The sequence below is a fragment of the Larus michahellis genome, chromosome 4, assembly GCF_964199755.1.
Source record: "Larus michahellis chromosome 4, bLarMic1.1, whole genome shotgun sequence".
NCBI lineage: Eukaryota > Metazoa > Chordata > Aves > Charadriiformes > Laridae > Larus > Larus michahellis.
Genome location: NC_133899.1, coordinates 7619105 through 7641507, shown reverse-complemented (window position 1 = coordinate 7641507; position 22403 = coordinate 7619105). Strand labels below are relative to the sequence as shown.

Here is a 22403-nt window from a genome sequence, read left to right as displayed (position 1 = left end):
TAGAAGTGAACTGTTCTGATCCAGTTGAAATATCTGTCAATGGAGGGTGCTGAACAGTAAAGTAAATTCTTTGGAAGTTAAAATTCCTTTAATGGACTTGGAAGTAGAGTATCTTTTCGTGGAGGGTGAAATTACGATTTGTGTATTGAAACTTCTTGTTCAGCTCCTGAGGATAAATAGTGACATATCATGAATACAATGAATCTATGAGCACTTTCTGCAGGATTTACTTATATCATTTGGGGAAAAAAAAATCAGTGGGGTGATCTGTTTGGATATTAAAAATATACGTAGAAAGCTTATACTGTCTTTTTCAATCAGAATTTATATATTTCAGCTATCAAAAGCCCCCAAAAATGAAAGCCACAAAATATTTTGTTTAGTAGCTTATAAAAATCATTTTTTAGTGGTGCATTTTGTGGAAGTCGAGACCTCAATTACTTTTGACTTGCTCAGCAGTTACACTGAATATACAATGTGGAAACGTGAGTTCTAGTGCCCTGGGGAACATGTTGCCATAGAATGGCAGTTCCTCTAAGACGAGTCATAACTGCATCCAGGGAAAACCTTAATGGCATTTTCTCTCATCTTTGCTTATGGAAGGAAAACGCAGCCACTTCTGTGTTCAGGTGTCCCCTCTGCTTATGCTCTGCAGTGAACCCTGGGTATCATCATGCCTCAGGTGAGGAATCGGGATGGCTGCAATACATTACCGTGCTAAAAGCACTATGACAGAGTGTCCAGAAGGGGCATTATAGATGGGATTAACTATTTTGTACAAGAAAAACTCTTGAATTCTGCAGATACCCTGAATCTCTTCAACTATAATCTAAATAGAGCTAGGAGAGGGCCCTTATTTCCCGGAGTGTTGGCAGGGGATTCCTGCTTTGGGGAGAATTCCTTCGGTTTCTCCTATTAGACAGACCTAATTCAGATATTACAGTGATATGAGAAGGTGAAGATCTCAAAGAGGGAGGTCTTGTGTATGCTTTTCTCTGAAATGTTTGCTTCCTGTAGGTAAGAACTTCACGAGTAAACATTTCAATTATAAACCTTTTCATATTCTTTTTGAATTAACTTCTGTGTCAGCTCTCCTATGTTATTATGAAAGTATTAGTGAACATTAGCACAACAGAACATGATAAATTGGCAGCCCGAGTCACGTAAGGGATACTAAAGGTCCATCTTAAGTTGGAGTAGGTACCCAACAATTAAGGCTGAAATGTATGGTGACAACAGCTTGATTTAGCGCTTAGAAAGTAAGCCTGGAAGTCAGGGCTTACCTGAAGGTTCCTGCCTCCATTGGAGGAATCCAAAAATAAAAATGGATTCTGTTAATGATTGAACACTTCTTATTATCGAACAGAAAGTACATAAAATATTTAGTGGTTTGAAGTATAGGTCCCATGATAGATGCTTTTCTTCAGGGAGCATGAGGAAAAGTGGTTTTGACGTTACTACGTTGCATTGTGAATTGAGAAATTCAGGTTTTGTCTCTAGTTCAGCCCAGATGGGACATTCAGGCTGTTTCTGCCCCAGTATCTCATGGAAAATGAGTACACTAGTTCCCTTAGCCCTGCCTGGTGTATGTTGGCTCTCAGAAGGCAAGCTCTTTAGGACGGAGTGTGCTTCTGGTTACCTCTGCCCAGGGCAGAGGCACTGCCTTGCCATGGGCAATGCAATTCCCATGCTGTAAATAGCAACCCACATCTCTACCGTTTGCAGCACAAGTCTGAGAATCAATACGGCCCTGGCTACTGGTCTGTCACTGCCGCCTCTTGTGGGAAGCAACTGTTACTTGTAGGCTGCCAGGTGAAGAACTTCAGAGTGTGACATACATTGAAGGACACGTTCCAGCCCAGCCCGGATTTGTTTGATGAAGAATATCTATGATAGTGGTGCACGGCCTGTAGGAAGCAGACAGGAAGGGCAGCTTTGATTTGCCTGATGTTCATACAATATTGGCTGGGGAGGAATTGAAGGTGTTTTCTAGCAGCTGCATCTCCTTATTTCACAACTTTTTTTGATGGAAAGAAGACTTACTGCCTTGCCAAAAACTCACATCTCTGTAGTCCCTGGTAGCTGCCAGGCTAGCAGTTTGAATGATTCCGATGTATTGCTTTCCTCTCGTGATAGTCACTGTCTTGGTTAGGACTCAGCATTGAACTCACCTCATTCTTGCCTCGTTTCACTGTATCCCAGCTCCCCGACTGCCTTTCCCCTACTGTCCTCTCAGACCTCAGCAATGCTCAGCGTTTGCTTTCGAAACAGAGTAGAGATAAAGTTCCTCAATATTGCTCTTTCAGATCTTATCTGCATGGAGCTGCCTTTGAAGTGTTGTGCCGTGTCCAGGCAGCCACTGAACCGCAAGTAACACTTTTTCTCCTCATCACAATGAGCTCACTGTTAACATGGTCTTTTCCTGTTGTTTCTCACTGTACGCTCAGGACTGTGAGCCTTTCCTGACATGTGTATACAGTGCTGCACACAATGGGATCCCACTGACTCAGTAGGGCTGGACTTCTGTTACAATAGAAATAATAATGTTAATTTATTTTATTGATGCTTTTGAATAGGATTTGCTGAAAAATAAAGGAAATACGGGATGTGGATCACGTTACCATAAAACCACATGCAGTGAAACGTTCATCTGTCTCCAACATTTCATGTCTTCTGGGCATCCGAGATAGTTGTTTGATTTACACAATCAAGCCATTCATTAAATATCTGTTTGAGTTTTAGGCAGATGCATCCTTTACCTGAGTGATGAAATCTGACTACAGGAAACGGAGCTATTCCTTTGTGAAAAGACCCCATTCTGCTTTATAAAGTGAGCCTTGCAGCAATATACTTCTAGAAAACTGCCAAGCTTTGTATACCAAATATCGTTGTAAGGGCTCAGCCATAAAACAGTTGTGGACTTGGGGTTGATCCAACCACACAATAGCACATCTTTATGCAATATTTCCTCTTTCAACATCCATCTCCAACACTGTAATTCACTGACAACCGTCAGTTCATTTTAATTCCAAAATTCTAGCCCAGAACACAAAGCAGTTTAGAGTCTGAATTCTTGTGTGGGCATATTAATTATCTAAGTCACTAGTCCCAGTCATGTTCAAAAGAGTGCTTGCTGGGAATCCTTCAGGAGCAGCCTGATCTATTGCTTATTATCGCCTACTAGATTATACTGCAAGTCAGAAGCATGCTCAGTATTTCCTGTCACCAATACTCTATGTAGCATGCTGTTGTCAGAGAACCGAGTGATGGTGAACGAAGGGAAAAGCGGCAAATATATGTTAGAGAATACATATATGAAATGATCCAGTAAATCAGTGTAGTCCCTACTAGGGATTGGCTTGGAAACTTCTTAGCTGAGTCATTTGTAGAAAAATAAAGTATCCCCAGGCCGATGGGAGAGGCTGTAAAACCTAATGCTGTGTTGAATGAGGCTTCTTATCTTGCAAACCACCTTGCAGCTAAATACATGCAGGGAAGAATCACGCTGGTTTCCACTGTCTTTAGGGAGAGAAGTGATAGGTCAGTTTTTGTCGTATACATGGCGGGGTGGAACTGTATTTTTGTGTGGTTTACCTTTTGTGTTGTTACGAAAATAAACTCAAGAAGTTATGTCCATTTTGCCTTTTTGTGCCTGAAATGGGCACAATCCAAGCCAGCTGCTTCAGTGGTAGGGTAGTCATTCAAATGAGAAACATCTTCTGCTCTTAAAGGCAACTACGATGTATTCACTCTGTTGAATAACCAGTACATTCCTCACTTGCCAGTATAATGGAACCTTCAAAAGTAGAGAAGTTTCACATGACCTTAGCACATACGCCTGACTTTGAGTGCCTGAAAGGAATGACCTCCATCCCATTCATCATAATGGCTTGTTAACACGCAAATCCACTGTTTTGAGGGTTCCCCGCCAATATTAACCCATGCAAGGCCTGAATGGTGGGGCACGGTTAGCAGAGGTCACACTTAGCTACGGTGCCGCAATTTCCACTGCCCCGAAGAACGGGCCTTTCTTGTGGGCAGCTTTTGTGACTGCCCCTCCACAGAGCTGGCGCAGGCTCGGAGCCACAGACATCCGCCAGTTATGTAGCAGAAGAAAACAGGATAAGATTTCCCTTACAGATACTACGGGACAATCAGCAGAAATGCAAGTGAATGCATACACGGCTTATATTACTTGATATTTACTTAATAACCTCCATATTTTATTCATGAATTTTACAATCCCAAATATAATGAAACAGTTAGAGTACTTTATTACAAAGCTTATAAAATAATTAAATATTACACTTATATTTTTTGCTTTTTTTACACCATAATTCATACTTTGTGACCCTACCATTTTCTTTCCTCAGTTGTCACTTAAGGAAGTGAGCAAAGAAATATAAAGGAAAAGCTATGCATTAATAAATTAATTATTTTACATCAAATAATAAAAAGGACACAATTATAAAAACAAAACAAAAAAAACCCTTGTAGTTTTCCTAGAAAAACAGTTATAATTACACGATGTCCAATATCAAGACAGAGCGGTGTAGGTTGAGATATGTTTCTAATCATCGTTTCTTAAAGTATCATAGAATACATGTTTTTAATTTAAATTGTTGCAGAAGGAACTGCTAATTTTAAGTGACCACTGTCTGGCATTAGTGCTGAGCTGGCTAATCTTACGCTGAAACGATACTTTAAAAAAACAGTAAAACTGAACTACATTCATCAAACGAAGTTGTGGGATTGGGTGGAATTAGATAAATATGTCCCTCGCAGGCACTCCCCAGAAAATTACAGTAGAACACAGCTCTGTCTCAGAATGGGTTTGGCAAATAGGTTGGGTATTTTTTCAATGCAGAAACTTCTTAAATTGTACCATTTGATATATAGTGTCACCAAACATCTCGATACTGAGCGATTACAACTATAATGATGTTTAAATTTCTTTTGTTTGCTGGTGGATTCTGAACTAAATAAAAGTATTAGGAGAATGTATAAAAATAGAATTGACTTTTATTTGGTTAGAGTAAATCATCCACTCATCTTTTTTCTCTTTTTTTCATATAACCTGTGTGAATAAATAACTATTTAGAGACATTTAGCATTAATTAATGGACTGTAATATTCTTGTTATTTTCTGTGGTTAACGGCTGCATCAAAATTTGCGGAGAGATTTGAGATTAAAAGGAAGACATTCTTCAGTATCTTGGCATTCAAACAAGCTAGCTTCTGAAAAAAAACTACTTTAAAATATCAAGTTTAAAGTTTAAAGTTACATATCTAATGAGCTTAGAAAGTTGAAAACATAACCATTGAGCTCAATAAGTCTGAGTTCCTTGAGTTAGTTGAAATATGAAATTCTATTTTACTTGTAACACAGCAATATTAAAAGTCCAAATATTCTAACGCTGAATATTTCTAGGAATACATTTCAAGTTACTAGTTAACCATCTCTGAGTTTCTACACAAAGCAGAAAATGAATTCTTCAACACAATAAAAACATTAGCATGATGCAAAACTTGCTTTTCCAGCAGCAAGTCTAATAGAGAAGCACCATATATCTTTGTAGTGCACTAGTTACTTCTTGGGGCCACAGGCGTGACGCTGCGCTCTCCGGACAACGGCCATTTCAGTGTCCTTCTGTGAAAGTGGCAGTAAACAGCTGCCTTACCCTGGGACCATAGTATCATAAAAAAATATGGAAGGAAACGCTTTTGGTAGTGGCATCTGTCGTGCTGCCACACCAGAACCTTCCTCCTTGAGCTCCCAGTCTCTTTTGCTTTGCATTCTGGTAAATTAGCCAGGAAAAGCTTCCGTGCCTTAATTTCTTCCTCATAACAACTGACAGTGCAAAATGAAACTTTTAAAGAAAGAAGAACTGCCCCTCGAGTCTCAGTGTTCAAGTGATCCATAGTACCCTGTACTTTAGTGAGGTCAGCAAATAAAGAAAAAAAAAAGAAAGAAACATTCCTTTTTCAATATATATCCAACAATTACTGTACCTCAGACATTCCCCTAAAAAAATGTCTCTTCTATCAGTGGTTTATGTGGCACCGTGTCTTGCCTCAAAGCAAAGTTAATTCCAACATAAATTGAAGAAGAGAATCCTGTCACTGAAGGGTTCAGATAACGCGCTGCTATCAGTTCTTCTTCGTGCATGATTTACAACATTGCTTGCCATAAAATTTGTGGTTACAGACACCATGCTGGGGAACCAGATGACACCAGGTAAAGAAATCCACACAAGAAGGATCATCTGAAGGAGAGAAATCCAAGCAATATGGTAAGACTGTGTTTTAGCAAGTCAACAAGTCAGGCAATAGTTCCGCACGCTTGAGTGCATTTGGTAATATTAAAAACACAATGGGTGACTCAATTCAAAGAAGAGGAACCATGAATTAGCTTTCATCTCAAAAATACTAGTTTCTTTTTGATTTGTTAAGAAATGTTTAATTTGTTAATTTGATAGAGGTAGAGATAATATAATAGGAGGGTCAGAGGCTAAAGGAATTAAAATATTCAGAGCACACTTTGAAGTTCAGAAAAACAGGAGGAAGTAGAGGATAAAAAAAATCATCTGTGTTTTCATCCCTGATTACAAATGGTGTTCTAAAGCCAGGTACTGGTAGAAATGAGCCTGCCCCACACCTGATGCCGATTGCTTGTTGCCGTCAGCATCACGTGGAGTTTACCTGCAGCTCAGAGTAGCATCAGCTCTGAGCGTATGGGCCGGAACACACAAACAGCACGGGACGCTGGGTGCAGGGACCTACTCTGCACACGTGTGCCCGGAGTGCTCTGCTGTGTGATTGCGGTCCAGCACTTTCCAGAGAGACTCCTCTCCGTCTGACTGTGCAGGGAGCCTAAGAAATCTCTCTTCTTAAACACTCTAGTTAGGTGGCATGAATCAGGCTTTTAGGACTTTGCCTGTGGCATTTTGGTGAAATCTTAATTAACTGCAAGGGGAAAAGAGACAGGCTGACAATGTTTAGTTCTGGAATGCCCAGCTGTTAATTACAAATAAACCATATTTTTCAATTAAGATTTTATTTCACTAAAATCGATGTACAGATCATTTATACACACAGCCCAGTCGCTTTAAAAACATTTCATAGTGTGCCTTTCTCCAGTTTTGTAGTGAATGCTTTGTGTTTCTTTAAAGGAGCAGAGTGATGATTCGTATGGATGATTTATAAACAAATTTGCCATGTCTGAGAGAGCAGTAAGACATTTAAATGAGGTTTAGCAAAATTTATAGCTAAACTGAAATCTCCTGCGAGCATGGGAAAAGATTCCATTCGACTCTCAGAACTACTGTTTACATGGTCAATAAAAGGAATTTACAAGGAGACGGTGAAGAAAAATCTAGCCATCGTTGTCTGTGTTCTCAGATCGGCTCAGCTGAGTCACAGAAGAGAAATGCTCCTTCACACAGCACACACAGCTTCTTCGTACTCGGTGGGGCAGGGCTCAGCTCCATCTCGCTATAGGAACTTCTTTTGATTAGTCACCACTTGGCTTTTTTGGATTCCCTTTTGTATGATGGCAAAGGTGATTTTGTATACCTTTATCACCCTCTAATTTATTTGAATGAATAAGAAAATAATTTAATAATAATATTTTTTTTAAAGATGCCATTTTATTCCTGTTTTTAAAAACATAAGCCTGTCTGTAAATGCTAATGTTATGTAGAGAAAATACTGTCCTTGAACAAACAGTTGTGCAGGAACTGGGAAGCTCAGTACTGAACTCCAGCCTTCCCACTCCACAGCATGGCCTTTCTGGTCTTAGTGGCGTGGCAGCAGGGACACAGCTGGCACTTCAGCACCAGCTTTCACGTCACTTCACCTGCTGGCCACCGCGTCACTTCACCTGCTGGCCACCACGCAGAACTTGCCGCTGGGAGGACCCAAAGCAGACAACAGATGACAGGCACACACAGCACAAAGTGAGGAAAGCTGTTCTGATTAAGTCAGGAAGAAGCCTTCCTGCCAGGAAAGGGTAAATTTTCAAAAATTATGAATTACTGTTTAGAAAATTTATAAGCACCAAGGAGGCAACGTTTATGAATCTTTATGCCCCTTTTGAAGATCGGAGTGCAGTGCTAACACTGCAGAGGTATGGTTGAAAACTGTGCTCTTGGGACCTAATCCAAAGACCATTGGAATGAACACAAAGAGTCCCACAAACTTCAGTGGATGTGGATCAGGCTGTCAGTCCCTTGTTTCTATTTACTCATTTCTGTGTTGTTTAAATCTTCATTCATTTTAAGCAGTTTACTAGGAGTTACGGTGACCGTAACTGCATCTAACAGAGGGATCGAAATGACCCAGTTTGTCTAGGGAAGTGTGTAAACTCTCCCTGAAACATTAATTTCTTGACTGTGATCACTGAGCTGGAGCTGCATGGCTGATAATAGAGACTGATTTGCTTCAATGTGATTCCAGCACAGCTGGTTCCCTCTCTTTTTGCTGCTTTCGACAGAAAGTTAGAGAGCAGTGAAGAGATAATTGATCTCTAGAGCCTGACGACCCAGTTATAATACAGGGGAAAGGGCTCCTGCAGATGTGAGAGAGAGAGAAACAGGCCAAGGCCAGAATTAGTACCAGACTGTACTCCAGACATGACATATAGCAGAGGAAGGCAGGGGTGAAAGAGAAGTGCTTGCTATATCGTGACAGAAAAGGATGTAATACAGAAACTCCAAAGTACGGCAAAATTTTTTAGGAAGGTTAATTTGATGTCTTAAGGACATTTACTTTTGAAAATAGCAGAACTATTTACTTATCCCTTTTAGGACCATTTCATCTATATATCCTTGTTTGGATTCAAGTCCCTTGATGTATCAGTTTGATACCCGGCATGTCCAGAGCTGATGAGTAGAATGGCCTGAAGACAGCAGTGGGTTTTACGGGGTTTCAGTGGTACAGCTGAGGGGGGGCTTGGCTAATGTCAGTTCACAAGATGCAGGGCCAGAGCTTGACCTTTGCTCCCAGCTCCATTACCACCTCTCTCTTGCAATTCGGCCTAGGTTTTATAGAGATTACTTTCAGCTCCCAGTTTTAAAATGGTAACAAGACAGTTAATGTACGGTATTTTGAAAGTTAATGTTTAAAGGGCTTTAGCATACCTACATAACTAGTGTTAAATGAGACAAACCTGGACCTCCGTGAGCTTTTTTTCCTGCAGTTAGGGAGTCACAAACTGTAACCAGCTTGTAAGCAAATATATGGGATGGGGCTAATGCACCACTCTCTTTCTGTGGTGGTTCTGAGAGAATTCTCCTTCCTTCATTCAGAGTGACACAAAACCTCTTGCTCCTTCTGCTCCTCTAGGACCGCAAAACACACTGAAGAGGTGGAGAGGGATACAGCAGACATACAAGTGGGGACAGAACTTATTTCATGTTCCCTGACTGCACTGATCAGAAGCAGTGAGAAGTACATTCTAGACAAAGCATTTTTGGACTCTCAGGATATGGGTGCAATTTGAAGCTTGAGTGGACTTCAAAAGACCAAAAATAAATGGCAGATTCTTATTCCTTAGTTCAAAAGTTGCTATTTTTAATCATAAAACAGTACCAGCATAGGACGCTTGTATGTTACTCAACAAGATAGTATAAAGATGCAGCTCAGAACCAAATGGCATAACTTTTTGATGTACTTCTTAACATATTCCTGTTTTTAAAATCTGTCAGTTATACTCTGAAGTCCACTTTAAGGGGGGTTCACTTTGAGAAGAGAGATGCTGTGTATCAGAGAGTAACCGTAAAGCTGGAAAGCCTGGGAAAATATCATTCATGAGGCAACATGCCAAATACTAATCTTCAGTGGGCGTAACTGGAAAGGTGATTTTCGCTGGCTAGAGAGTTCTAAGCAGCCAAGGCTGCTACAGCACATAGAGCTGAGTTTTACCTCTTTTCACAGGGACTGGGCAGAAGTTCGTGTTGCAAGCTCTCAGGATGGCTGGTTTCTGATGGGGCAAGCACCCAGAAGCTGGTCTTCCTTGGCGCAGGCACTGTACGCTCCGGGTTTGCACTCCCCCTCCACATGTTACTGTACACTGTGGAGAAGAAAAAAAGTAAAAGCTGTCTTTCATTATAGAGCCTCTCTGGGAGCCCATGAAAGCCAAAAGGGTGACTTTCAAGGGCTTTGGATGAGACTTTCAAAGAGAGAGAGGTCAGGATCAGATGTGTTGCTGTTCAGCAGTCCCCATCAGGACCAACTTCTCAAAGACATGTGCATCTGTTCTCCCTCCCGAACATTTGGTTACTTAAGGACTCAGCTGAAAATTTGGTTCCTTACTTAGGCATTGAGACAGAAACTGAACATTTCAGAAAACCTGTTCCTGATTGTCTGCAGTGATTTCTTTTGAACTCTGAGCCTGTGGGCCCAATCCTGCTGTCTGAACAGAGATAAAACTCCCGCTGGAACCATAATTATGGCAGTAACTTGGGAAAAACAGTATGCGTTTGCAAGAAGATCTATGAAGTATTTTAAAATGAATAAGCCTTTTACTTGTATGTGTTTCATGAAAAGTTGTCTTTAAGATAAATGTGATCATTTTCGTCTGATTACAATTGTCAGGCATACATTGTTTCATGTAAATGTTATTAAATGAGTGTGTGTCTCATTGATATGTGACTCATAAAGTAGATAAGTTCCAGAAATACAGAAGCTTGTTTGCAAGAATGTAGAAACAAATACAGACTGATCCCACAATTAATCATAGTATTTAGGGAATTCCAGGCAATCCGTGCAGATGCTCAAATACATTGTGCATATAGATATGTAATAGTTCAACCACAGTGCAGTTTGAAGAAAGTGTTGGAAAATGAGCGTGGAATGTAGTGCCTCTCGAGCATGAATAACATTTTTAGGTGACATTCTTCAGTTTCCGGACAAAGAAATGGGCTGCACCAAAGTACATGATGGATGTGAACCAGCTGCATCATGTTGCAGTGGCTGAGTGGTGCGACCTTCTTTATGGAATGGCTATGTGCAGGAGACACCTGTGGACTGTTAGCACTGGTGGTATCTCCTCCATACCAACGGACATTTGACTACAGCACAATGTAAGACTGGAGCTAGCTTTAATCTAGTAGCTTGGACTCACATTGCCATAGTCACAGTGGCGCGGTCTTCAGCATTTTATGCCCGCCAGGTGTTTGTGCCACATCCATTCTGTGACACAGGATACTGCGGCTTTTCTAGGTTTGGTGCTCTCTGAGCCCAGCATGGCAACCTCACCTTCTCTGTCCAGGAGGCTGCAGTCCCACTGCAGTTGGTTTGTTCTTTAATGCTGTGAAGTGAAAAGCACTAGGGGCTGCTACTTGAGCTACTGTGTAGAGAAACTTGCTCCTTTTGTAAATTCCGTAAAAGCCAAGACATGAAATAGCGCTGGGGAAAGAGTGCTCGCCAGGAGAGGGGGAGGGAGGTGAGAAGGCTTCCCATTCCTACCTGCTGCCAGGGTGAGGAATACCAGCCAGACACCATGTTATACAACGTTTGCGATGGACAGGCTCCCTTGTTACAGGCCTCTTCCAGGTTGGTGTTTGGTTTCTTGATGTTTCTACATCTTCTCTGAGGAAAGGTGATCAATTTCCCATGGAGGCTTTTCTCACCGCATTTCAGTTCTCGCTTTTGTACACCCGGGCCACAGGAGGCTGAGCACTGCAAAGGCAAAGTACACCTTTTAAATCTATAGAAACTCATTCAGATAAAGAATGCGCTATGTGCAAGAGACCCTGAATTATGCAGAACTACAAAAGCATTGCATAACTAAACCCACAAAGACCATGTTCCATAACGTGTAAACAGAGATATGAATTCAAGTCAGTGAAGGTCCTGAAAAACAAAGACATCAGGGTACATCTAACTACATCTGGATGTAAAGAACTGTGTTTTTGTAGTGGCTTGCATACAACACCTGATTTTCAAATGACAACTCAGCTTTCTTTCCCCCACAGGGTTTGTGTGTGTCCCTGAGTCAGCGTTTCCAAGAGCAGCGAAGGAAGGCAGGGAGCCATGTAACTGCACCACTTTACCTCACTCCAGGAAGAAATCACCCACTGGAGTCGGTCATTTTTGGGGCAGCGTCCGAGCACGCAGGTCTGCTGGGATTCAGGTTTATGGTCTCTGCTGCACATACTTTCAGGCAAGATTTTAACCTTGGGAGAACCGGTACTTTTGCAGTGGACATCCCGTTTCTTAACACCTCTCCCGCAAGTCTTGGAGCACTGTGATGGAAAGAAATGCTCATTTGAACTAGAGGAAATGAAAATTGGCATTATTTGTGTTTTACAGGAGAGCACAGAAACCATGGCTAATGTGCTGTGTAGCTGCCATTATAATGTAAGTAAACTTGAAATTCTATTGGTAATTAAGTAACAGTAACATCTGTATGTCACTTCTAAAACATTGTTCTAAGTGCTTTCTTAGTGTAAACTATGAACTCTTACAGCCCCCATGTAGAACAGATAAGTAATATCTCTCTTCCGTAGATGAGGTAAGTTGGAGTTGTGAGCAAAATGCTTTTTTCCCTGGACAGCATAGCTGAAAGCTGGTCCTAACCTCCCATCGCAGAATCTCCCACGGCAAGATGTTCTCAGCTATTTGTTATTTTGTCCTCACCTTGGCCTAGAGGGATGAGATAGAGGCAGAGAAAACTACCCAGGGAATCTATACATAACCAGATGAATCTCACTACAGGAGTCTGATGCAGACAATGGTTTGAAGATATTTTAATTGCCAAGATTACAGCTGAAGCTTACGACAGGTCACCAGCGAATAAACAGGCATTTCTGAACCGTGGTTCGGTTGAAAAGACATCTATAGTTTTCATTGCCTTAGCATACAGCAAAATGCAGGAATGAGCCATTTCTGATGAAATGAAGAAATAACTGGCCCTGAAATAATGCTGCCAGCTTTCTACCTTGGTGCATCCTCTTCTAATTGTTCTTCTTTTTGCTAATAATTAAAGGGTGCATTCCAAGGCAGAATCCTGCACTATCACTATCTGTATTAAATCAAACAAGTGTTTTCAAAAGATTTCACGAAGGCAGAGTTGTACTGAGGATGCAACAGAAATATCTGCATGCTGAAATGTGTGGTTTTAATCTTTCCCCCGAACAAACAAGAAACTCCTTTCATTTAAAATTACTCAGATTTGTGTAGAGAGGCTGGGTATTTTCCATTTTTTTTCCTCTTAACTCCCTTGAGCCTGTGATATAACATCTTTCAGCTGAATCTTAAAATCTTCACTAACTTCTTCAGTAGGCCTGTTCTCTACATTTCAGCAGGACTCTGAACTTAATTTTCATAGGCTTATTTGAAAATCCCAACTTGAATTGTACACCTTCTAAAGAGTTGGAAAATGGATTTTTTTTTTTTAGTTTAGAGGAAGGAAATTTTGAAAGTGTGAAGACCTTGTTCTTCCTTTTCTTCCTTTTTAAGTATCTAATCATCGTACCTGGTTTTTATAGTCTCCTGACACACTAAGGTTTCCTTCACATACACTGGAAGAAAAAGTTTCTTTTTGAGTGTTAAAACTCTGTTACGATGGACTATTGAGTAGTTACTCGTCTGTCAAAGTACATTACAGGGCACTCCCCTGGAGAGCCAGTCTGTGCTTCTCAGCAGGGAATGCTTAGGTCAAGATGTTTCTGAGCACGTAAAGAGTGACAATACCAAGAAGTGTACACAGAAGTAATAGATTTTTCAGTAAATTTAAATCCACCTTGAATCTCATTAAATGAAGATGGAAAAATAAAAATAACATCGCTCCTCTTGATATAAGTGCACTGTCAGCTCGCTCTTAAATCCCAGATTTCCCCATACTTCATTTATCCTTAGACTGACAGTTCATACCAGCATCGATAGCAGTGAAAGAAAGAGCAGAGATGTGTTCTGTGTAAGCACGGCTGTGTTTTTTAGCTGGGGCTGGTTTAATGTCAGGCAGTTTGCAGGTTTGTGAAGCAGGGTGTGTACACACAGGAATCTGCCCAGGGCCCTCATGCCCCTCAGGCAATTAACTGCAGCAGTACTCTATTTGCAGTAGAATAGTTACTCTAACAAAGGCAAAAGAACAACAGTGATTAGCGAACGTGTAAATCACAAATTTATCAACCCACAATTCACATATGTGCATGCATTAACATGCAACTCTAACCCCAAATGTTTCTTCAATCCTTGACTGCCTGTCATCTCTGAGAAAAGTTAATATTGGTGGGAAGTAATCTCGGAGGGGGGTTAACGGCTTTGAAGAATTCATAGAGCCTTAAGTTATGAAACCAGAAAAAATACAAATCCATCTCTTTGAATGTACCAAAAAGGACACCACGTGTCCCCTTCCAGCAAGCCCTCCTGGCCAAGCACTTAGGACGGCTAGTTAAAATATGTACATGGTTTACATATTATCTTCATGAACAGAGCCACTTGCAAAATACTGATCTTCACAAAGTTTGCACCGTTCTTCTTTTTGAGCAGAGTTTTCGGCAATATTTTCATTACGCCAGCAGACAAAAATGTAAGTTTTTCTCCAGATTACCTGAGACCATAGGCCAGGGCTCCATTCGGGTGGGCAGTCCTGACCATTGCACAGCTGCATCTGCGTCGGGGTGCTGACAGGACACAGGGAATGGGCCACTACCTCCTCTCTTTGGAAAGCCCTCTTCTGGACACACTGAATGAGACGACTTTGTTGCCCTCCTCCACAAGATTTGCTGCATGCGCTCCATTCACCTGTTGACCAGCTTAAAGGTGAAAATGTATGTTAGAAACACAGGAGTCCAATTAGCTTTATAAAACCAATACATATGAGCCATCTATCAAAAGTGCATTATTCAGGGATTCTGCTTGGCCTGCTCTCCCGATGTACTGATATCTGTTCAAGCAATCAAAAAGCTTTAGTTACATATCTGTCTTCAAAGCATGGAACGTTTTGCTAGGGATGAAATCTAAGTCACACAACTAGAAAAACTAGTATTACTTATTTACCATTCTCATCTACCAGAACCAACTTGCCTATGAATCCAACCTGCAATCTGGAATTCCACGGGGACTGAGAGGGACGCTGCCATCGAGCCTGGTCAAGTATCTAAAAGATACAAGGGTCTGGCTAACAAATCACCATTCCTTTTTAACCACACCCACGCTTTTAATTAAAAAAATCTCTCTCGAACAGGAAAAGAAAAATCTTTTCTAAAGAAATGGGAGGATGGTCACTTTTGTCTCTCCAGCTGCTGAAGAGACCTCCAAACAGCTAAGAGACCTGAGGCCAAAGGAAGAAGCTAGCTAGATGGAGAGCGTTCTGTAAATTGATAAGATTCAATTATTGGAAAGTTCTGCCCTTTGTTGGTACATTTTTTCCTTTTACATCTCTCTCAGAGACAGGGTGGAAGAGGAAGATTCACCTAAGCTGATAGGAGGGAAAAGCCGGCATGGTGGGGGAAGAATGGGGCCGGTTGAGCTGAGCGTGCACCTCCCAGTGCACTTGTGCGTAGATCCGCTCACACGGGACGACAAGTGCTGGCATGGTGCTGTCCAGTGGGATTTATGTCAAACCTTCCTGGCCTCTGCTCACAAAAAAGAACTTGCTTGCTAAAATCAGCAGTCCTGTCATTAGTGTCTGGAGGATTTACATGTCCTCAGACTAATAAATTTGGCAGACAGATGAGGTAGAATATAAATAAAACAGGAAATTTAACCAGCAAAAGCTGTTGGGCAAATCTGTACCGTCACAGGCACGCTTCAGTTACACATCATGTCACCAAAGTTACATAAAGTCTGAAGAATTATTGCCAATTGCTTAGGATAAATTTAGGTCGGAAATGTCAATAGCTGCTCAGTATTTCTATTGCTGAAGCCCTGAGCGGGTCCCCAGCCTTTGTGAAACACTTTGCAAACGTACAACCAAGTGTCTTTGTCCTCGAAGGCTTACAACGTAAGACCATAAATAACAACTAGATAGGAAAACAGAAGTGAAGAAACAAAGGAAATTATGAATGACTGAAGTGATCGGTCTAGTTGAGAACTCTTATTGAAAGATCCCGCACTGAATTTAAACAAAAGATTTTATAATAGCAGTTTTAAAATTTTTTAATAATTTATGCTGCAGAAAAGGTTTTTGTCTCAAATCCAACTGCATGGTCTATCCAGCTTCCACGGTTTCTCACAGCCTCAGCCCTGTGACCACTGGAATAGCAGCTTACATACAGTTTTAATGACAAGAAGGCTTTTTTTATTTCTTTTCTTACTGTGTGAAAGAAGAACAGCATCCCATTTGCCTGTCTGTTCACATCGGCCTGACAACAAAGCTAATTTTAAGTTGTAAAAAATATATTAAAAGGCTATTTTGGAAAAATTCCTTTGGGAATAGAAGAAATCCCAACTCTCCATCTAGCATCTTCAGTAACTGCCAAAAGTAGTGGGAAATATAAAAAGCACTAATTTCAGGACAAAGAAATATTAATGTGAAAAGTCAGTACTTATGTAATTCCAGAACACGTCAGAAGTTTCCTTTTTGTCTGATTTATAAATATTTGTACTATTGCAATACAAACTTCTGGGAAAAAAAAGTTACCGTTTTAATCCCTTTTACAACTTCTAATTAGTTTGCCTTGATGTTTCTGACATCGGTGTTTGGTAGAACAACCAAAAGTGTTCATTTTAAGAGTTTATTCACCATAACTGCCCAGAAAGTTCCTCTCTTCACAGAGGAGAGGGCAATAAACCTACTTTAATGTCATCTAGTAAACTGCCATTTTCCAAGATTATCTGGGCTGTGATCCAAGAGTATCTTTCATTAGCTCAAATAACTAAATAATTATGACCAGATTTGGCAGCTCTGAAATCCACCAACAGTGTGCAGTACTGATGCCTTTCTGTGTTCTTACTGTTGGGACAGTAGTTTGTTCCTACTCAGACTAATAAGTCTTTGTTCTTATGCAGTAATTATTCCTCACTGACCTTTATAAATCTGGAGCCTCTTTTATGTCACAAAACTGCCACGCTTGTATCTCATCTATTATTCACCTCCTCCCCTTGCCTATTGTGCCGACTATATTTGTGCTTGCTTTATTTGCTGGCTATTAAGCATTCTTTGTTTCCTCCATGGAATTTATTAATATTACATTTTTTGATGTTGGCAGTCTCGGTTTTATGGGAAATACTACATGCCGTGACTTTCTGGGCAGATTGCTCAGCAGAGATATTCTGGCATAGTTTCACTCGGCTGAATGGCAATCTGTTAAATTTAAGACATGGTCCTACATGTAGATCCTCCATACATTAATATATCCTAAGGATTTTAAAAATAATTAATTCTTGAGTTGAATTGTTTTTCCCTAAAGGTGGCTTGGGGATTTTATGGTTTTTCTTTTTGTACTCTTTTTAGGGTTCAAATCATTAATTGTGTTTTAAAATAGTAAATCTAAGAATATCAGAGCGATTTCAGCATGAAAGCATTGCACTGCATGTCAAAATAGATATTCAGCATTTTCAGCAATAGTTACATCAGTGGATGTTCAAAATTCGTCAGGATCTCTGGTTAATAGAAATGGAAATCTTGTGTGTGGTCAATAGAATTGAATATGATTTCGGTGAAGCTTTATAGCACAACAGTGCCACATCCAAACGAAGGTAAGCATAAACAGCTTAAAAAGACTCCTGGGAACATCACAGACAATACACGTCAGTGTACATGATACTGAGTTCATTGGATAAAAATAGTTCTGGCAGAAGATAAGTCGCAAATGAAAAGATTGTGTTTGGCTACAAAGATTACTTAAAATTGGTATTGAGAAAATCATGTGGCTAAACGCAATCTGAAGAAACTGCTGAAGCAGGAACATGGGGCTCTCCTGTCACATGTTACCATTATTTAAACCTTATCTCTATCGTTTTGTGGTCATAGTCTATAATTTGCTATTTGGATTTTGTGTACTCTGCTGTAATCTTTAAATTCTGCAGGAAATTCCAAACTATTACTGGACTATTTTTTAGTATGTTCAACATATTGCGAAGTATGGATTTTTAAGTAAAAACAAAGCCACTGCAGAACATATACATCTTTTTGCTTTGCCCCATCATCATCTTCTGGACTGGCGGAGATGGGGAATGCTCACTATTAAATTCCATTAACTGTGTTATTTTATGAAGTATGGGAGTGGGCTTAGCCAGTTGCTTTTACCACCCATGGCTTTTATCACCGCAGAGTAAAACCAGCAGGTGACACCGGGTCTAGAGCTTTCCTGCATTTCTTCTGCCTTCTGCTGCCTGTGCACTTCAATGTATCTTCAACTGTCTTTATTTCCAACAGAAACACTCTTAATTTTTTAACATATTGCTTCAGAAAATCTGGAAGTCAAATGTCTTGTCCAACATACTACAGCTTTTCTGATCTTTGGTATAAAAGTAAGGTTGCAAACTCAGGAATCCAAAAGTGAAAAAAACAGCAAAAGAAAGATGGCCAGTGTGTCCTTAAATCTACCCATTTATATTCTGAGCCACATAATACTGTGTTTAATTATACAAGCACACAACTTTTTTTTTTCCAAAGGGCCCCTACCACAGCTACCATAAATCAGTGTAACTCCCTTGTTTTTAAAGGAGTTCTGTTGATTTAGACCAGCTGGATTCTAAATGCTTATCTATATGTCAGTGTCTTCCTTTGCATCTCACCTTTCTTATGTCTTTCAGAAAACAAGATTGTTCACATAGGCGATGTCTTTCTATTTATTTTTGTGGGTACCAGTAGCATTGCTGACAATTTATTTGGTTTAGATAGTCCTATTTTCGGTATCATAGTACTCTGTGGGACGTTTTGTCCAAAAATCACTAATTACGCTTCACAAGATTCTTTTAACCTAATCTAATATGTGGAATCTGAGTCACGGGGCCAAGCTTCCACACGGGGAGTAGCACTTTACTCAGGAAATAGTCTTATTGATTCAAGGTGAGTAAAGGTGGCAGAACAGGCCTCTAAGTAACTCAGATTTACTCAGTGTCACATAGCTAACCCCGGTATGGTGACAGAGCTGCGAGCAATCCTCGGGAGGTCTTCCTTAGCAACATTAGAAATACCGCCTCTATTATTATCATTGGGCAGAAGCCTACACAACTAGCATTTTTAAACAATTACTGTTTTATGTTACAGAATAAAAGTGGGTTCATCTAGCAGGCTATACAGTTCTGTCGGAGAGGACTTCTTTCTTGGCAAACTCGGTCATTAGGCATAGCAAAGAGGTACAAAAATAAAGAGAACTTACTACGCTGGGCAGGGATTAGTATTGCATAGTTTTGTTTCAGTTAAAGGCTTCATCCTTGGGCCACAAAAGGAGGAATTAACTCGTGCACGATGATCTTCTAAACAAATTGCTTTTGCTGTAATGTGTCCTATGGAAGTATTAGAAAAAAAATACAGTAAAATAAACGTTCACTCAAAATACAAGAGAAAAAGTAGTAGGGAGGAATATTAACTAAACAAGTCCAAGCTCATTCTTGGTACAATTCCACTGACTTGAACTAAATAAAATAGGGTTTAATTTGGCAATATGTTTTTAACATTAATTTCCTTCTCTGTAACACAGGTCCTATTGAAGTCAGATGAAACATTTTAGTCATAAACAGCATATTTGCAGAATCCTCCCCCAGCAAAAATTAGGAATTCTTCAAATCCTCATTCCCTGCAGAAAGCAGCAGTGCTTGCTTAGAGCTCTCCTCACACGCTTGCAAACTGCAACTAAATATTTTGCAACTTTTTACAGTCCATCTTTACAGACTTTGGAATTCTGCAGGTTCCGGAACCTAAACTCTGTCTAGCGTCAGCATCAGGACAGATTACCGAGAAGACTAAAGATGCCTTATGAGATGAGGTGATTTTATAGATTTATCTTTTAATTGAGACGTATCGTTCCCCTCACACACGGTTCATTGGGCACAGCAAGTCAGATTTGGAAACACGGTTGTTTCCATTGTCTTTATGTCCATTTGTTTAATGCAACCTTCATTTGTTTTAAAGGGAAGCAAGAAAAATACAGTTGTTATATTTTCTGTCTGCAGGGCTCCCGGTGGGTCTTTCTTCCAGAAACACTCGGTTGCAAGGCTGTGAAGTCTGACAACACAGTAGCAAGATATTCCTGAATTTCACCTGGATTTTTTTGCCAATACAGGAGCATAACATGGCATTTCCTTGGTCACCTAGGCCTATTCTTTGGTATTAGAGACAACTGTTCTACATAGTCTTATTTATATGACCCAGTTCCAAATGAAAGGCCACTAAAATTTTAATTCCCAATTCTTTTTCCAGGACTTCCCACATGGCAGTTTTCTGCTTTGATTACAGCCCAGACTTACTTTCACTGACAGAATGTCCAGGATTAGAAAAACAAATAGCTGGTCCGCACAAAGGAAATACCTAGAGGAATATGGTAATAAGGAATCCTTAACTTATATAGAATTTCCGACTCCGACCTGGCAGAAATCAAATATTTGTAACTAAACAGTGAAGAAGATCAGGGTGCAACTGTCAGTAAAGGTCTTGATAATATTTTGGTCTTCAGTTACTCTCTGCAGGTAAGATAAATTGTACTCGTTATTAGGTATCTTTCTTAATTCCCACATTACTTCAACAGCAAGGTACTGTACGCACACGGATTGACCTGAAGAAAAAAGCCTGAGTCACCGTAAGTGACACGAATTGAGACTGGCATGAATTTTTTTTACTATAAAGGAAGTATGAAGGTACTTCATCTATGTTACAAGTTGTCAGATAAAAAAATAAGGACCAGGTGTTCAGTATGACCCCCTGAATGTATTGATACACATTTGCAAAATTAATGGCAGCTGAAATGTTTTATATGCTTTGAAAAAATGAAAAGGAGGAGGACTGGCAATTAGAAAGTTACCTACCACCACCACAAGTAGCTGAGCACTCTGACTGCACCGTCACCCAGGAGTAGCTGTGTTTTTTGACAGATGTCTTGTTTTCATTGTTGGTTTTGGAAAATGTATATTCCCAAGCAATCCCAGGATTTTTGCCTTGTAACAGGATCTATGGAGGGGTATTTGGGGTTTGTTTTAAAAAAAAAGGCAGGGGGAGAGGGGTAAAAAAAAAAAGGAAAAAAGGATTCTGTCATTCTGAAGGAAGGTGAACTAAACATGATACACATATAATGTATTTATACACACCAGGTTTGTGAAAGAATTTTCAGGAGACCTAATTTTTCGATAAACTAAAAATCGTCAAAGTAATTCCTAAACAGCAAAGCATTTGCTTGGACTAACACCTGCAGGGCATATAATAGGAGAGTGCAGAAATACACGGTTCAGCATAACGCTCCTTTAAATCAGAAGGCATTTGGCTGGCTTGGTGAAGCAGAAATGGCTTCAAGTAGATGGGAAATACCGGCCACAGACTTTGGATAGTGGAGCATTCGTCACTGCTCCTGCCCCAGTTCCCAGTGCTCTGCTCCTGCCACTGGCCCTTTACAAGCGGGTCCCCGCATTCCCTGGCAGCTCACTGGCAGGTGCCTGGGCAGTGCAGGGGATGGATTTAGGATTTGGGAGAAATTTCCTCTCTTTTAGTGAGCAAAGCACAGGCTAGCTGATCCTTCCACAGTGCCTTCTATGAATGAAGAAGCCTTTGCCCATTAAGCAAGCAGGACTCAAATGCTTTACTGAAAGCCGCTTGAGCAAAGCAGTAGTACAGCTGTGTGGGGACTGGGAACAGAGGTGGTTAGACATGGCTTCCTCCATTCTTGACGCTGAGGGTATAAAATAGGTGGGGTTTTTTTCTTGTAAAAAGCTTTTTCTATGTGGACTGGCGATAAATTTTGTTTGGAAGACTCTCGGCTGGTATTTTTCTCACAATGGTTGAAGCTGATAAAGCTTCAGTCCAGAAAAGGACACATCCCTGAGTGTCTACAGGGGAAGAAGGATTGGAAAAATCTTTTATTCATGATTTTAGCGTAATGTGTTAGAAAATTTACAAAACGTGTGATTACTGACTATAATAACAATCTTTGCCATTTAACTTGGGGAGCCTAGCTCTCGGGGGATGTACTATTTTAGTGGTGAATTACATTGCAGTTTTCGTGTAGGCAACTTCCTAAAATTTGCTGTACTCATTTCAAGTCTGAAGTATAATCAATGCAAGATGCATGAACATCTGACACATACCTAAATTTGGGGAGAAATTTCTATTTAACAGCATTTATTTTAGAAACTATTTTTGGCAGCAAAGTGCATTTATATTCGAACTTAATAGAAAAAGTGCAAGAGTTTACAGTTACAGAGCTCTACTAAGTTTTAATTCTTCACCAATATGGATCTGGTCATGGTAATATAAAGAGCAGGTGCAGTTAACCTCAGTTCCTAAATATGCTTTTTGATAA

The 22403-nt window shown here is 40.2% G+C and overlaps 1 protein-coding gene across 3 annotated transcripts in view; it reads right to left on the bottom strand.

Annotated features, from left to right (window-relative positions):
- Positions 1-4227: 4227 nt before the first annotated feature.
- ADAMTS18 (ADAM metallopeptidase with thrombospondin type 1 motif 18) overlaps positions 4228-22403 on the bottom strand; it is a 79246-nt gene continuing 61070 nt past the window's right edge. For all 3 annotated transcript variants that reach the window (XM_074582875.1, XM_074582872.1, XM_074582874.1), the window contains 7 exons: positions 20920-21061; positions 19278-19404; positions 14558-14762; positions 12057-12248; positions 11470-11682; positions 9925-10072; positions 4228-6266 (listed from right to left, as the gene is read on the bottom strand). In XM_074582875.1, coding sequence (XP_074438976.1) covers positions 6151-6266; positions 9925-10072; positions 11470-11682; positions 12057-12248; positions 14558-14762; positions 19278-19404; positions 20920-21061 — 1143 coding nt within the window. In that variant the 3' untranslated portion in view covers positions 4228-6150. The remainder of the gene's footprint in view (positions 6267-9924; positions 10073-11469; positions 11683-12056; positions 12249-14557; positions 14763-19277; positions 19405-20919; positions 21062-22403) is intronic.